Genomic DNA, 17,157 nt, shown 5'->3' with positions numbered 1-17,157 from the left:
AGAGTCAGAACGTCATTCGGGTAGATGATGAGGTAAGAAGAAAATGGGGCAAAGGGCAGGCTCTTTGGGGATCTTTGTGTTTAGAGGACGAGAAGAAGCAGAAGAATGAAGGAGACATTCCACAAAGGGGTAGGAAGAGAGTCAAGAGAGTGTGATGTGGAGTAAGCCACAAGGGGAGTTATTTTATTCTTTACTGGAGCATAGTTGCTTTATGGTATTGGCTAGTTTCTGCTGTGGAGCAAAGTGAATCAACTTTCCAGTATACATATAATCCCCTCTTTCTATTTCCTCCCCAGTGAGGTCATCACAGGGCTCTGAGCAGAGATCCCTGTGCTGCGCAGGAGGCTCTGATCACTTTTCTGTTTTATATGTAGTGTCAGTAGTGCATGTGTCTCTTTCCCAGTCTCCCAATTCATCCCATCCCCTCTTCCCCCTTGGCGTCCGTACATGTGTTCTCTATGTCTGTGTCTATTTCTGCTTTGGAAATAAGGTCATCGATACGAGGTTTTTTGTTTTTTTTTTTCAAATTCCACGTATATGTGTTAATATATGGTATTTGTTTTTGTCACAAGGGGATGATTGAAAGAGGAGGAAGTCAGCAGTGTCAGGTTCTAGATAGCTCAGGTGCAAGGAGGACCAAGAAACAACCCGTGGAAGTCAAGAAGTTATGAAACCGGAGAAGAATGAGGTTGTACTTCCTATGTGTCATCCTCACAAATCCCCCGTAAGACAGTGCTATTTCTCCATTTTACATGGTCAGCTGAAGTGCAGAGCCATCATTTGACTTGTGTAGCCTTCAGAGCTAGAAAACGACAACTCAAATCCAAGACCAACTTTTTTTTTTTTTAAGATCTGCTGCTGTTAACAATAGTGAACTTGAGGAGATGGAGATTCTCTAGGCTGATCTTCTGAAGTTGTGGGAGATGAATGGAAAAAGTGGAGGACAGATTTTTTTATATTTTATTTTGTTGGCATACAGTTGATTTATAATGCTGTGTTAGCTTCGTGTGTATAGCAGAATGATTCAGTTGTACATCTACATATATCCATTCTTTTTTAGATTTTTTTTTTCTCGTGTAGGTGATCACAGAATATTGAGTAGAGTTTTTATACAGGAGGTTATTGTTGTTCTTTAGTTGCTAAGTTCTGTCCAACTCTCTATGACCCTGTGGACTGTAGCCTACCAGGCTCCTCTGTCCGTAGGATTTCCCAGGCCAGAATACTGGAGTGGGTTGCCATTTTCTTCTCCAGGGGATCTATCTGACCCAAGGATTGAATCCCCATCTCCTGCATTGGCAGGTGGATTCTTTACCACTGAGCCACTCGGGAAGCTAATGCAGTAGGTCCATGTTGATTATCTGTCTTATATAGTGTGTGTGTGTTCATTCCCAGCTCCTGATTTATCCCTCTGCCTTTGGTAACTGTAAGTGTGTTTTTGATATCTGTCAGTTTGTTTCTCTTTTGTAAATACGTTCATTTGTGTCTTCTTTTTAAAAAAAATTAGATACTGTCTATGAGTGATATCATATGATATTTGTTTTTTTGTGAGTTCTCTTAGTATGATATCTCTAGGTCCATTCATTTTGCTGCAAATGGCATTTTCCTCCTTTTTATGGTGGAGTAATATTCCATTGTATATATGTACCATATTTCCTTTATCCATTCCCCTGTTGATGGACTTTTAGGTTGCTTCTGTGCCTTGGCTATTGTAAACAGTGCTGCAGTGAGCACTGGGGTGTATGTATCCTTTCAGATTATGGTTTTCTCTGGATATATGCTCAGGAGTGAGATTGCTGGATCGTATGGTCATTCTGTGTTTAGTTTTTTAAGAAACCTCCATAGTGGATGCACCAGTTTACATTCCCACTCACAGTGTATGAGGATTTCCTTTTCTCCACACCTTCTCCAGCATTTTTTATTTGTAGACTTTCTGATGATGGCTATTCTGACTATATGAGATGACATCTCAGCATAGTTTTGATTTGCATTTCTCCCTGGTGGCTCAGTGGTGAAGAACCCACCTGCAGTGCAGGAGACACAGAAGACCTGGGTTTGGTCCTTGGGTTGGGAAGATTCCTTGGAGAAGGGCATGGTGACCCACTCTGGTATTCTTGCCTGGAGAATCCCATACAGAGGAGCCTGGTGGGCTACAGTCCAAGGGGTTGCAAAAGAGTTGGACATGACTTAGTGACTAAACAACAAGTTAGTGATGTTGAGTATCTTTTCAGAAGACAGACTTTTAAGGAACAGAGGAAGTTTGAAACTAGACAGTAGGAAAGGGAAGTGGGGAGAAAAGATTTGAGTATCTCTCTATGAAGCGCTCAACTCAATTTGGGATAAAGCCATTCTGAAGTTACACCTGCCCTCTTTCCAGATCAGCTCCATCATGGACCCCTGAGGTGTATCATCAGCCCAAGAAAGATATGTCCCCTTTGCTGAGACTCTCTGCAGTGCCTCACAAAGTCTCTTAGTGGCAGACATCATGTCAGTGTAGAAGCTGCATCTGACAGTGTTTAAAATCTATTAAACAGCAGTTTACCTTTTCTAAGTATTTCGTGTATGCTACTACACTACTTCACCCAATCCCTATAGAACTTAGTAGGTAGTTGACCAGATATATCATCTTTCTTAGGCTCGGGTGCTTAGTTCAGGAGACAAGTTGAAAGTGGCAGAGCTGGAATTCAGACCTTGGTCTCTGATCTGATCCTGGTCTGTGATTCTTAGAAATGCTGTGTGGGGTAGAAGTAAAGTGAGAGGAAGAGTTGGGTGATGGAGCATCTTGGTGGTGACAGGGATGCTGAATTCTGCCACAAGGTCCAGAGACTGTGTGCTGCTTCTTTTCCCAGGGTTCACACTGTGAGGAAAGACGGAAGGGTGCCTTGAATGAGTTGAAGCTAGATGTCTTAGATCTGGGACAGCTGGACATCTGACCTCTGCGGAGATTGTGTGCCCCTGAGTAGTTTTTCTGGCCATACCTTGCGGCTTGTGTTCCCTTTATTCCCTGGTCAGGGATCAAGCCTGTGCCCGCTGCAGGAGAAGCAGGTGCTGTGTGCTAAGTGCTTCAGTGGTGTCTGACTCTGTGCAACCCCGTAGACTGTAGCCCACCAGGCTCCTCTGTCCGTGGGATTCTCCAGGCAAGAATACTGGAGTGGGTTGCCATGCACTCCTCCAGGGGATCTTCCCAACCCAGGAATTGAACCTCCAGTTCTTAGGTCTCCTGCATTGGTAGATGGATTCTCTACCACAAACAGTACCTGTTAGAGTCTTAACCACTGGGCCACCTGGGAAACGCTGTCCCCCTGAGCGTTTCTAATGAAATAAGAAACTTCCTGTCACTTTGCAGCTTTCTCCTGCCCCCTCTAGACATTCTGCCTGCTGGTTTGGGTGCTTGTACAAGGAATGCAACAAGTCTAGGGGTTTTCTGGTCCGAAACAAAAATTCTTTCTTTTGTTCTCTCTACAAACTCGAGCTGAGGCCAGCTATCTGGAGTATTGGGAATATTCTGTAGTCCATTTGGGCCCTAATACAAAGTTAGGCCGTAATAAACCAAACACTCTTTATATTCGAGACTTGGATTTGAGAGGATGAGACTCATGGTCAGACCTCGATGTGCTGTAGAGTCCAGAAGTTATCAGTACTTCCAAAGAAGTTGGCTTGGACCTGGAATTGGATATTTGCCTTGTAGTTTTTTTGAACATGCCTCACTCCCGCTGGAATGGGTGTGCATGTGACGGCTGGACTCAGGAGTGCCAGGCTGGCGGGGTTCTGAGCTCAGCCTTGGGTTGGTCTGGTGAAAAGAACATGTGAGTGAAATCCTGAGACCTGTCTTCCAGGTGCCTGTGGATAGGGAGGCACCTTGATCCCAGCCTAGAAGTGGATTTATATGGAAAGAGTGTGGGAAAGGCAACATGAAAGTGAAAGCAAGACTTCACAGGAAAGGAAAATGCAGATCAGTTCCTGGCAGGTACTAGCTGTCTGTAATGCTTTTCTATCTGCCGCCCAAATAATTATCATCCAAGGGAGAAATTCCAAATGTTATTGGTGAACAGGAATTTTATATTTTCCATGAGTCATTCATATTAAATAAACTTTGACTCTCTTCCCAGCATATGCTTTATTTTATGACAGTGGGCTGCAGACTATAAGCCTTCGTTAGGGTGACTATTTATATGCATTGTGCCAAATTATTTTGATATTAATCTTGAATTTTATGTTACAGTAAGAGATTTTCATGACTGTTACGTAAGGCTTATGCAAATGCTTTATAAACATCATCTCTTATTTTCGCAGCAACTCCATCCCGTCATTAACCTCGTTTTCAGATAAAGAATTTGAGACAGAGATTGAGTAACTTGCCAGGTTATACAGCTGGGAGAGGGGAGAGCTGGAAGCTTCCAGAATCTCTATAACATTAATTTGTAATAATTTGTATCTATAACCCTAACAAATTTGTTTCCCAGATGGTTGTATTTTTTTTTTTTTAATGAGGGAACCAAGATCCGGAATGAAGATGTATCATTTTGAGCTTCTAATCTTTGTAAAGCTATAGTTAATCCTCTAACTGTCCCAGTGCTTAGAAATGGTCTCCTAACCTGCTTTTTGCAGTATTTGCTACCTAGTGTTAAAATAATGCATTCTTCTCCTAAAGCTTTAGAATTCTTCAATTTTATATGTAGAGCATCTTAAATTTATGATGTGGAATACGTATGTTCCTTTGATGGAAGAGTGAAGCATTCTTGGTTTTATGTGCTTGTATTTAAAGCTGATTTAATATAAACATGTGTTTTTGACAGAATCTTAAAGTATTATGAATGACCCTGTATCTTGGAAGGGTATCTGTGTATGAACCTGTTTATGTAACTCAGTGTAGTGGATGGCCTGAAAAGCATTTACACAGACATTTAAACATAGTGTTTACTGGGACTTAATTATAAATGTATGTAAGAAACACATTGCCAAGGTTTTGTAATTCACCTGTGACCCGAAACAATGTTCATGAGCCTTTTCATTGCTTTTCTTTGAATGACTTTTATAATATCCTATTCTTTTTTTTTTTTAGAATTGAAGTATAGTTAATTTATAGTGTTGTATTATTTCAGGTGTACAACAAAGTGATTCAATCATATACACACACTCACACACACGCACACACACACTCTCACACACAGACACACTCACACTCTCACACACACACACTCTCACACACACTCACACACACACACTCTCTCACACACACACACACACTCTCTCTCACACACACTCACACACACACACACACACACACACACACACTCACACACACAGTATATAGGGCTTCCCAGGTGAGTCAGTGATAGAGTCTGCCTGCCACTGCAGGAGATGCAGGAGACTCAGGTTTGATCCCTGGGTTGGGAAGATCCCCTTGAGGAGGAAATGGCAGCCCACTCCAATATTTTTGCCTGAAAATCCCATGGACAGAGGAGCCTGGTGGGCTACAGTTCATTGGGTCGCAAAGAGTCAGACACAGCTGGGTTCACACATACACATATATATATATAATTGTGTGTGTATATGTATACTGTTTACTTACATATATATACACACACACAAACATACGCATGTATACACATACACTTTTTCAGTGTATACACATACACTTTTTCAGACTCTTTTCCACTATAGATTATTAAACGATATTGAATATAGTTCCCTGTGCTGCACAGTAGATCCTTGTTGTTTATTTTATTAATCCTATGCTCCTAAATTGTCCCTTCCCTTTCTTTCCCCTTTGGTAACAATAAATTTGTTTTCTGTGTCTGTGAGTCTATTTATGTTTTGTAAATAAATTCATCTGTATCACTTTTTAGATTTCACATATAAGCAATATTAAAAAAAAATATTTGTGTTTGTCTGACTTCACTTAGTACGTGAATCTCTAGGTCCATCCTTGTTGCTGCAAATGATACTATTTCATTCTTTTATGGCTAAATAACATTCCACTGTGTGTGTATGTGTGCATATATCACATCTTCTCTATCCATTCACCTGTTGATGGATATTTAGGTTGCTTCCACATCTTGGCTATTGTAAATAGTGTTGCTCTGAACACTGGAGTGCATGTATCTTTCTGAATTTGAGTTTTTCTCTGATGTATGGCCAGGAGTGGGACTGCTGGATCATATGGCAACTCTTTTTAATTTTTTGAGAAACTTCCATACTGTTCTCCGTAGTGGCTGCACAAATTTACCTTGCACCAACCGTGTAGGTGGGTTCCCTGTTCTCTGCACCCTCTTCAGTGTTTATTATTTGTAGACACTGTGGTGATGGCCATTTTGATTGGTGTGAGGTGATGCCTCATTGTAGTTTGGATTTGCATTACTCCAATAATTTGTGATATAGCTGTCATTCTTAAGCTTTGTTGCTAGGTATTTCCTCACAAATTTTTCCTAATCATTTGACCTATGGTATTCCTTCCCTTTTATTTTCAAGAATCTTGAAGATATATAAGATATAAAACATATATGCATGAATATTTATGCTTATTACATAGCCCACAGGGAAATTTGTCTTTGTAGTGCTGGTGGGATATGTAAATGTATATTTATATTTATGCATGTCCACATGTGTATATGCACATGAGCCTTATTAATAATGGCATATTTTAGACTTTTGATGTGAATGCGAGCTTGAACATTAATGATCCTTGTTGTCAGCATGCACAAATGCAAATAAATGTTTCACTTCCTCTGTAAATATTGACCAAATATCTCAGTTCATGCCAAGCACTCTGCTGGTTGCTGTCAATAGGTGAGAACTGAATGAATGTTAGTTTATAGACCCATGGAACCTGATCTTTTATTTCTGTAGAATCATACACTTGGAAAGGTCTTTTCAATAATTGTTTGCCTGTTAACCATCAGAAGTATTGATGTTTCAGTTTAAGCCTTACTTCTTTGTACAGTCACATCTATTTTTTCTTTTCTTTAAAAAATTTTTTTGTTTGTTTTACATTGGAGTATAGGCGATTTAAAATGTTGTGTTATTTTTTTCTCATTATAATCTTTTTTGTCTCTTTCTTTCCGTGTCTTTTTACTAGCCAGTCATCAAGTTATGAATCACTGATTCAGTGTATTAATTTATTCTGTTTCTTTGTTAAATGTATACCATGTGCTGTTAGGCACAGAATCTGCTTCTGAAGCCAAAGAAGTTCTTTTCAAAAGAAAAGACTTTATGACTCTCTGGGTCCCAAGTTACTCTCTCTTTTAATTTGGATGCCTTTTTAAATTTTACCCTGTGTCCTGACTTTATTCTACCTCAGTGCCTAAAGTATAGTAAGTCCTCAACAATGGTTATGAAATTAACAGGGAATTAAATGTGATATAATTTCTAGCCCATGATCCTCTCATTTCTTCCCACCTTCTCCTTCCATTCATTTTATAGTCATCTTCTCCCTGTTTGCCTTTCCTGGGTGCGTGTTTTGATTACCTGTCTTCTCTCTTCTGCTTCCATGACTGCAGACACCACTGTGTTTTATTCTTACCACGTTGACTGGTCAGGTTACCTCGTCCAGCCTTTACTGCTACCTCGGTTTTTTAATGGAATTCACCAAGCCTTGAAAGTTTCCTTTTTTCCCTTTTGCATGTAATTTTCCTTTAGTTGTCAAGTGAAGCGTCTTCTTTTCTCATTTGATCTCCAGCCCACCTGCAGGGCCTCTGGGTTGCCCTCTGGGGTTCCTGAGTTCCACGTGAGTGTTTGCTGGAGCTGATCATTTGCAGAGGGAAACAGTGAGACAGAGAGGATGACGAAGCCTGACTCATTCCTGCGTCTCGGCCCTCTCCTTCAGGAGATGTGGGCAGTGCTCGGCGACAGCGCTGTGTGAGATTGGAGGAGGCAGGTGGGGGGGGAAGACGAGTTTGATTTCGCCGGGGACAGCTGTCATCAGCTGCTTGCCAGTGAACTGCAGAGCATTCACCTTGTCTTTCTTACTGGTCAGAACCAATCTGATTTATTCAAGAAAAAAACTGTTGGCCTGTAAATACTTTGATGAGATTACAGGTTTTTGTTAAAAGTTAGAAAGTATTGTGGTAATGACAGCTGTCACTGAGTTTTGATATGCTGGGAAAGTTTTAATACCTTGGGTTTTTCTTAAGATTTTTTACTGGAGTATAGTTGATTTACAATGTTGTGTTCATTTCGGGTGTATAGCAAAGTGAATCAGTTATACGTATATGTATATTCACACTTTTTTAGATTCTTTTCTCTTATAGGTCATTACAGAGTATTGGGTAGAGTTCCCTGTGGTATACAGTAGGTCCTTATTATTAATAGTTATTTGTTTTATATATAGTACTATGTAAATGTCAGTCCCAATCTTCCAATTTATCCCTCCTCTCACTTGCCCCTGGTAGCCATTGTTTGTTTTCTACACCTATAACTCTGCTTTATAAATTCAACTGTATCCTTTTTTAAGATTCCACATGTAAGCAATATCATAATGAAATTTGTCTTCTGTCTGACTCACTTCACTCAGTGTGACACTCTCTAGGTCCGTCCATGTCGCTGCAAATGGCATTGTTCATCCTTTTTTATGGCTGAGTAATTTTCCTTTGTATGTGTGTACCACATCTATACCTGTCCCTCTGTTGGTGGACATGCAGGTTGCTTCCATGTCTTGACTATTGTAAACAGTGCTTCAGAGAGCATTAGGGTACATGTATCTTTTTGAATTATGATTTTCTCGGGATATATGCCCAGAAGTGGGATTGCTGGATCATATGGTAGCTCTAAGTTTAGTTTTTGAAGGAACCTCCATACTGTTTTCCATAGCTGCTATAACAATTTACATCCCCACCAACAGTGTAGAAGGGTTCACTTTTCTCCATACCTTCTCCGGCATTTATTGTTTGTAGATTTTTTGTTGTTGTTGTTGACAGTGGTCATTCTGACAGTGTGAGGTGATACTCATTGTAGTATCACCTTTTTATACTCATTTTGATTTGCTCTTCTCTAATAATTAGTGAAGTTGGGCATCTTTTCATGTGCTTTTTAGCAGTCTGTATGTCTTCTTTGGAGAAGTGTCTATTTAGATCTTCCATCCATTTTTTTATTCTTTTTTGATATGAAGGTTCATGAGCTGTTTATATATTTTGGAGATTAATCCCTTTTCAGTTACTTCATTTGCAAATATTTGCTTCCATTCTGAGAGTTGTTGTTTTGTTTACTAATACTTTGGATATTTGAATTTTTAGTTCCTAAGTGTAATGTCTGTTTTAGGCCAAGTCCAATCTATATCTGTAATTCTAAATTAATTTCAAGTCAAATCAACCTAGGTATACTATTCCATCCTCAGCTACTCTATGCAAGGCACTGTGAAAGCTATTGAAAACAAACACACCAAAAAACCCCAAACCAAAGCTAACCTAGTATTTTTCCTAGTATTAGGTAGTATTTCCTAGTATTACGTAGGTAATATGTCTACGTATTTGGGGAGAGACGGAGGAACACAGGTCCACAGTTCTTAATCTGAGAATTCTGAGGTGAATGTGTATGAGAAAAGGTGGTATGGGACATAAATTGTTGAGCATGTAACATCTTTAGACAGGTTTGGTGTAGAAACTACTTTTAACATAGTGATGTATGAATATTCATACTGACTGGGGAAAAAGCAGACCGAAATAACCTGATGTCAGGTCAGGCATTCAGATGTTTGGTTTTGGGAATTGTGAATGGGAGGATTTGGGCTTGTTTTAAATGTAATCAAATGTTAAAAGGAATTAATTATGAGTCAAATTCAGAAAAAGGGAATATCAGAGGGTGTGGAGAAAAAGGAACCCTCCTACACTGTTGTTAGGAATATAAATTGGTGCATCCACTATGGAGAATAGTATGGAGGTTCCTTAAAAAAAACTGTGACTAAAATTAGAGCTGCCATATGATCTATCAGTCTCACTCCTGGGCATATGTCAAGAAAAGATGGAACTCTAATTCAAAAAAGACGCCTGGACCCCAGTGTTCATAGCAACACAGTTTATAATGGTTGACACATGGAAGCAACCCTAATGCCCATCAACAGATGAATGGATAAAGAAGACATGATACCTATATAGAGTGGAATATTACTCAGCCATAAATATGATGCCATTTGCAGCAACATGGATAGACCTAGAGATTATCATACTAAGTGAAGCAAGTCAGTTGGAGAAAGACAACTATCATCTAATATCTTTTTATATATGGAGTTTAAAATATACAAATGAGCTTATTTACAAAATAGAAAAAAATTCTTAGACATAGAAACAAACTTAATAGTTATCAAAGGAGATGGTGGTGGTGGGGGAGATAAATTAGGAGTTTGGGGTTAACAGATACACACTGCTGTATGTAAATCAGGTAAGCAACAAGGACCTACTGTATAGAACAGGGAACTATAGTCAATATCTTGTAATAGCCTATAATGGAAAATAATCTGGGAAAGAATATACACACACACATGCATACACATAACTGAATGAATTTGCTGTATGGTTGAAACAAACACAACATTACAAGTGAACTATAGTTCAGTAGAAAAAAATGATGGAAAAAGAATACATAAGTTCAAAACATTTTTAATTAAAGGAAATATCAGTATGGGATAGTGACAGAAAAAAGGTGGGATTTTTTTTTTTCTTCTTAGTTCCAAGTTCTGGATGGGACTTTATCTTGCTCACGGTTGACTCTTGGGCAGCTCGAATTTCACCTGCCATATATTTAATGAATAAATATTTGGCAGATGAGTCATTAATGAAGAGAAAGGGAAGAACTTCTCTCTCAGAGGGGACTTGTGCCTGAGGAAGGGATGAATTTGCTTTTTCGTGGGTAATAGTCAGGGGTCTGTTCTGATTTAGATGAGTGCTCTACAATAAATTATGGGTTGGTGAGGTGAGGCTCGTTATGAAGAGTTATGTATCTATGCCTTACATGCTTGTTCACCTGAGGAACTTGGACTTCATTTGATGACTTACTCTTAAGCGTGGATGAGAAAGACCTAAGATAATCAAAGTCACTTGAAAAATAAAAAGTAGAAAAAAATGATGGTGTTCAGACTGTATTATGGTTATGTGTGTGTCCTTATTAGGGGTGCTCAACATACAGGCATCAAATTCAAGGCCATATTGAAGAAGCAGAGATTAGTCCGAAGTGTGAAGAAAATGCAGACATTGGTCTGTTGAATTTGGAAAGTGACAGGGAAGAAGTTAAAGAAAAATTTCAAAATTATAATACTTGGTGATGAGAAATAGTGATCCCTTTGGCTGGAAGAGGAAAATTTGGAAAGAAGTTGCAGAGGTTGTAAAAATCCTATGACTTGACATTTTGATTGGTTTATAGCCTTTAAATTTATTTATATGATGCCTTTTGCACATCATGCGTGTGTTCATAGATGTAGTTTTTCTGGTTATTTAGTCCAGTGCTTTTAAGGACAGTGTGACAAGAAACAGACGCTTCTGCATGTGACTTGAGTACGTGTGGTCCATGTGCTGTTTCCAAGTTGCTTTTGAACAAGGTTTATTTAAATTTATTTAAAAGAGTAAAACGTGTTGAGTAGCATTAATCCCCCATGCACCTTTCACTATGCATTAGCAATTAACTCTCCTTCTTGTGGTTTGATGAATGTGAACCTGATCAATTATCTGATCGTAATTAGCACAGAGTGATGATTATTGCTGAAGTAACATTCTTACTTCATTTCTCTACATTTGTCTGGCACTTCTCAGACAGCCATGTTAGTCTGCAGAATATGACTTGCTCTCTTGGCTTCTGGCTTTGAGGCCAAACTATTTTAGGTTTCTTAAATAGAGAAGTGTTGAAAAAAAATGCTCTGGTATTTCCAACTCTCTGGACATAGCCTTCTAGCCTCTAGGAGAAGGAAGGCGTGAGGTCTGGTCTTTTTCCCTCTAGCAGGCTCAAGCTCTGATTTTTGTTTTTTGACCATTTTTCTAACTCTTAACAGGGCTGACCTCATTTTTCTCTGCTCTCAGCATTTCCCTTCACAAAGGTGCCTCTCTGCTACTCTGATTCTTGAGTCTTCTGAACAGCCTTGTATAGACTGAAGGGCCTTGGCCGCCCTGGTTCTTTGAGCTCTAGAGAAAATCCAGAAAGAGGGTGTGTCTGTTTGCTGGGGCTGCCATACTCAAGGACCACAGACTGGGGGTCTTAAGCAAGAGAAATCAATTTTCTAGTAGTTCTCAGGGCTGGGGATCTGAGACAGGGTGTTGGAGATCCGAGACAGGCTGTTGGCATGCTGGTTTCTCCTGAGAGCCCTGCTCTTGGCTTGCAGACGGCTGTCTTCTCCCTCCGTTTTCTCATTGTCTTCCTTCTGTGTGTCTGTGGCTTGACCTCTGCTTATGAGGATACCAGTCTTATTGGATTAGGACCCGCCCTCATGAACTTGTTTTAACTTAACCACCTCTTTTAAAGACTTTAGTTACAAAACTGTTACGTTCTGGGGTACTGGGGTTTAGGACTTCAACATATGCATTTTGGGGGACACAGAACAGACAAACAGGACATTCAGAAATTTGAAGCTGAGTCAGGAGATGCAAGGGTTTCCCAGGTGGCTCAGTGGTAAAAGAATCCACCTGCTAATGCAGGAGATGTAAGAGACTCAGGTTCGATCCCTGGCTTGGGAAAATATCCCAGAGGAGGAAATGGCAACCCACTCCAGTATTCTTGCCTGGAGAATCTCAGGGACAGAGAAGCCTGGCAGGCTACAGTCCATAGGGTTACAACGAGTAGGATACGACTGATCGACTGAGCATGCACACAAGGAGAAATAAAGGCCAAAACATGAAAAAGAAGGAACAGAAATCCTCATTTTTATAAGGAATAATGAAGCATAGTGTGTGCAGTGTGTTATAACAGGCAGGGCACATGTAGGTATCATTTGTGATCTCCCAGTGAGACAGACTGGGACCTGGACCCTTTCTGCAATGCTTGCACATGGACAAATGTCTCCCTGAGACAAAGAAACATTGTGTTTGTCTTTGTCACATACAAGGAAACTGTTGTTGTTCAGTCTCAGTCGTGTCCAGCTCTTTGTGACCCCGTGGACTGCAGCACTCCGGGCTTCCCTGTCCTTCACCATCTCCTGGAGCTTGCTCAAACTCATGTCCATTGAGTCGGTGATGCCATCCAACCATCTCATCCTCGGTCATCCCCTTCTCCTCCTGCCTCCAATCTTCAGGGTCTTTTCCAATGAGTCGGCTCTGTATTAGGTGGCCAAAGTATTGGAGCTTCAGCTCAAAGAAACTGTAAAGGACTGCAGATATTTGCATGCATGCTCAGTTGGCGCAAATCATGGGCAACAAGATACAGAAAGACCAAAAAAATCCAGCTGCCACTCCTGAAGAGCCAGGAAGCAAAACCACATCCCCCCCTGCACACTCAACCACCAAAAGGGAGGCAGACCACCTAAGCCACCCCTCCAGCCCAACCTCTGGGCCCGCCCCTACCCTCACCCTGTGTGAGGAACCAGCTCTCCTCCGACCTCGGGCTGTGAGCAGGGGGACCAGTTATTTGTTCTTGCTCCCCCGTGCTGCAGCAGGGGCCCCAGTAAAGCCTTGCCTGAATTTCTTGTCTGGCCTTAGTCAATTTCTATTAATTAAGGAAGGCCAAGAGACCTGGCCTGTATTGCCATCCTGGCACATGGGGAGAGACACTGTCCTGACCTCGGAGGCAGCGTCGAGACTCAGAGAAGGTTCCTGGCCTGCTCTGGGTCTCAGGGCTCAGGAGGGATTGGGCTGTGACTTGAACCCAGTTCTTTAGACTCTGGCTGGTACGCTTGGCACCGCTCCATACAGGGAGGCAAAAAAAAAGGAGAAAGTTCCCTTGGGTCCCTCGGCCTTTTTGGTGTGGTGTTTTGTTTTGGAAACTCTGCAGATTAGAGCCATGATCTCGGGACCAGCCAGTCCGGTTCTTGTTAGTTTTAGCATTTGTGGTGCAGAAAACAAACACACAGAAAGTTTCACCTCTTTTAAGAAAGAAAGATATTAAGTCACATTTTTTGGGAGTGGTGATTTTATCATGGAAATTTCAAGTACAGAAAAGGTAAAGGGTACAATGAACTCCTGCATTCTTGTGCAGACTCAAAAATTTTCACGATTTTGCTACAGTCTCCTCATTCCCTTCCTCCTCCTTCAAGCAAATCTAAGATAGATTACTCTTACTCCTTTCAATATGCAACATAAACAATTAAGACATTTTCTTACATAACCCTAATGCCAGTCCAAGTTTCCTGATTGCCTCAAAAATGTCCTTTTTCAATTGGCTTGTTCACATCAGAATTCAAACAATCTTGTGTCCAACATACTAAGTTATATTTGCTGATACATTTTCTTGCCTTTATTTCTTGTCTGTTGTACTTTGAGATACTTTGTTTCCAGGTATCCACAGAGAGAGAATGCAGTGGTTTGGTTCATTTTAATGTATAATTTTGATGCGATCCTCATTTGGAGTTTTAGTGCTTCTCTGGACAATGCATATACTGCCCTTAAGGAAACAAAAGAAAACAGGTTTTGCCTTACTTTTGATTAAGTGGTTTCCTTGGTCTTCAAGAATCATCCAAACAATTTCTATGTACCAATCAGCATCATATTATTTTTAAAAGGTTAAAACTTGTCAAGAACAATCTCAAGAATACCTAAACATAAGAAATGTGAAAGATACAGTGCATCTTTACAAATTGCATTGGTATATGTGACGACTGCTTAACCAATGTTTTTTCATTACTGTTTACTCTTTACATTTTGTCCATGTGGAACTTTATTTTTTTCCCAGCTGCAACTCTTGAATACCAAGCTGCTAAAACAAGTTGGTAAACTCTTGCTCTTGTCAAACATTATTTTTTATAGGCAACAGAAATGCTGTTAATGTGAGCTAGCAAGGATTCTGTGTGCAACTATTTGTTGACAGCTTTTCAGATTTGAATTACTGTATTTTGCTAACATTTTTTCTCTTCCAATAGGTATAAATGACCAAGGATTGTATCGAGTTGTGGGGGTGAGTTCAAAGGTCCAGAGACTTCTGAGTATGTTGATGGGTATGCCTCTTTTCTAATCATTTTCCATGCGTTATTTGTTGATGTTCGTTGACTTTACAACTTAATGTTTCATAGTAACTTAACTCAGAAATCCATTCTGTTCTTCTACTGCCTCCAGGAGTTTTCTCCTGAGCAGAGAGTTGGCTCAGATAAGTTGATTTGTGTTTGCTCAGGCCTCTCTCACTAAGAAAGGGAGGAAGAAAAGAAGACAGCTCATGGGTGAATGTCTTCTGCTTGCTTCTCCCAGGGAAGGAAAAGCCAGGCTTCTGATTTGCCTGGCTTCCAAATTGCCCGTGCAGTCTTGACAGTACATTTGGTTGGACAAGACCCCTGGGACTCGTTCGTTTTTCTGGAGCTCCCCAGCTGTCACTCGACAGTGAGGGTCTGATTCTCAGGGATTCATTGGTATTCACACTGGCTTGTTTGTATCAGGCTCTTCTCCAGAACCATGCCTTCTCCATCTGTGCTGATAACACAGTGTTCTTTGGCATCGCAGACGAGAGGAAGCCAGAAAGTGAATTCATTTCATTACCCCAGACATTATGCGAATGACAAAGTGCTTTTACATTACCCTACTGTCAGCTCAGTGCCACCTGTAAAAGGCCCCACTTGCCCCTGCACCCCGGCCCCAAGCAGGCTACCGGGGGGGCTGATGATAACTCATCAGGCTTGAGGGCCCATGTGTCAAACCGATCTGTCATTATGACCTTGCTAAATATTAATTAATTTGCTATCTCACTTTAATCAATATTAACAATACCCTCAGGTATTCTATCAATGCATTTAAACCTGTCTGCCTCTTCAAGCGTTGTTGCAGAGGCTCACTTTGAGGAAGCATGAACCGAACTGCCTAAAATCAGCTTGGGTGTTACAGATAGCATTGCTTGTTTGGCTGTGTTTGAATTCAGGATTTAATAATCAACAACCCTTTTTTTAGATATTAACCGCAGGAAAAATGACTCGTCATCACTTGGAAGAGCCTAATGAGAATACATTTGCGTTTCATGAGCTGTTTTCATTTTCTGCCTCTCTGGTTTAACTTGGGTGTGCAATTTTGGCAGTCAGATTTTCCTTTTTACCATTAGTGAGCTCCAAATTAAATAGACTCAGGTTGCCAGTGGTTCAGTAGCAGCTGGCAGAGTTTAATGGGACAACAGCATCTGCTTTTAGTTAATTTTAAAATTAGAAACACTTCTCTCATTTCCAAGATGGTGTTATAGTGATTAGAACTGGAAGATGTTGTTGGTATCAGAAAGGGAGATTTGGCTGGAAGGCCCACTTGGCAGTGAATGGGTCATAAGGATCCTAGGGTTATTTTGTTATCTTCTCGTCATGTTCAAGGGCAGCTCGAACAAGTGGGTGTCCCTGTGGTCACCCTGAGGTGTTAAGCTGCCTCCAGATTTGTTCTTAATCTCATAAAAGTCCACATGATCATCAGTATCCCTAGACCCGGGTGGTACTTTGCTGTGCTTGTGGGAAATGTCCCAAGGCAGTCCTTAACTTGCAAGGTGTTTAAAATATCTAAACCCTTAAAACTTCATGACCTGGAAAACTGTTTTCACTTTCCATGAGACTCAGGGTAGAGAAGTCCAGGACACAAGCGTGACACCGCCACATTTAAGTTGCTGGCAAAAGAAATGCTGTGTTTTCAGTAATGTTATTCTGCCATCAGAGGAAATCAGAGAATTAACACAAGGGAAAGATACTGACTTGTTATTTTTCTTATTAAGTAATGCATTTAAGGGAACAGTACTGGATAAATTTATTTTACTTATTTATTTACTTTTAAATTTATTTATTTTATTATCTCTAAATAATTCCTAGTGTGAATTTAAGGTGGTCAGTCACAAACTTTGGATTTTCATTAGCATTAACATCATTTTTTGTTACTTTATGTTACCAACTCAAACTTTAGTTCTTAAGATTCATTCACTGTTTCGAGTGAGTTTTAAGATGGCCTTAAGAGATTTCTTTCCTTTCTTCCTGATTCAGCGAGTGTAAAAATTGAATTAATTTATACCTTTTCAGAAAAAGAATTTTAGAATTTCTGAATAGTTGTGTACATTCTATCCCATAGATGTTTTTTCTTTCCAACTTTTCCC

General features: G+C 40.2%; 1 protein-coding gene across 2 annotated transcripts in view; it reads left to right on the top strand.

Moving 5' to 3' along the window:
- Window positions 1–17,157, top strand: part of ARHGAP10 (Rho GTPase activating protein 10) — a 358,134-nt gene that overhangs the window by 206,338 nt on the left and 134,639 nt on the right. For both annotated transcript variants that reach the window (XM_043484882.1, XM_043484888.1), the window contains exon 14: window positions 14,981–15,055. In XM_043484882.1, coding sequence (XP_043340817.1) covers window positions 14,981–15,055 — 75 coding nt within the window. The remainder of the gene's footprint in view (window positions 1–14,980; window positions 15,056–17,157) is intronic.

The sequence above is a fragment of the Cervus canadensis genome, chromosome 1 (genome assembly GCF_019320065.1).
Source record: "Cervus canadensis isolate Bull #8, Minnesota chromosome 1, ASM1932006v1, whole genome shotgun sequence".
NCBI lineage: Eukaryota > Metazoa > Chordata > Mammalia > Artiodactyla > Cervidae > Cervus > Cervus canadensis.
This window is presented reverse-complemented; position numbering and strand designations above follow the sequence as displayed.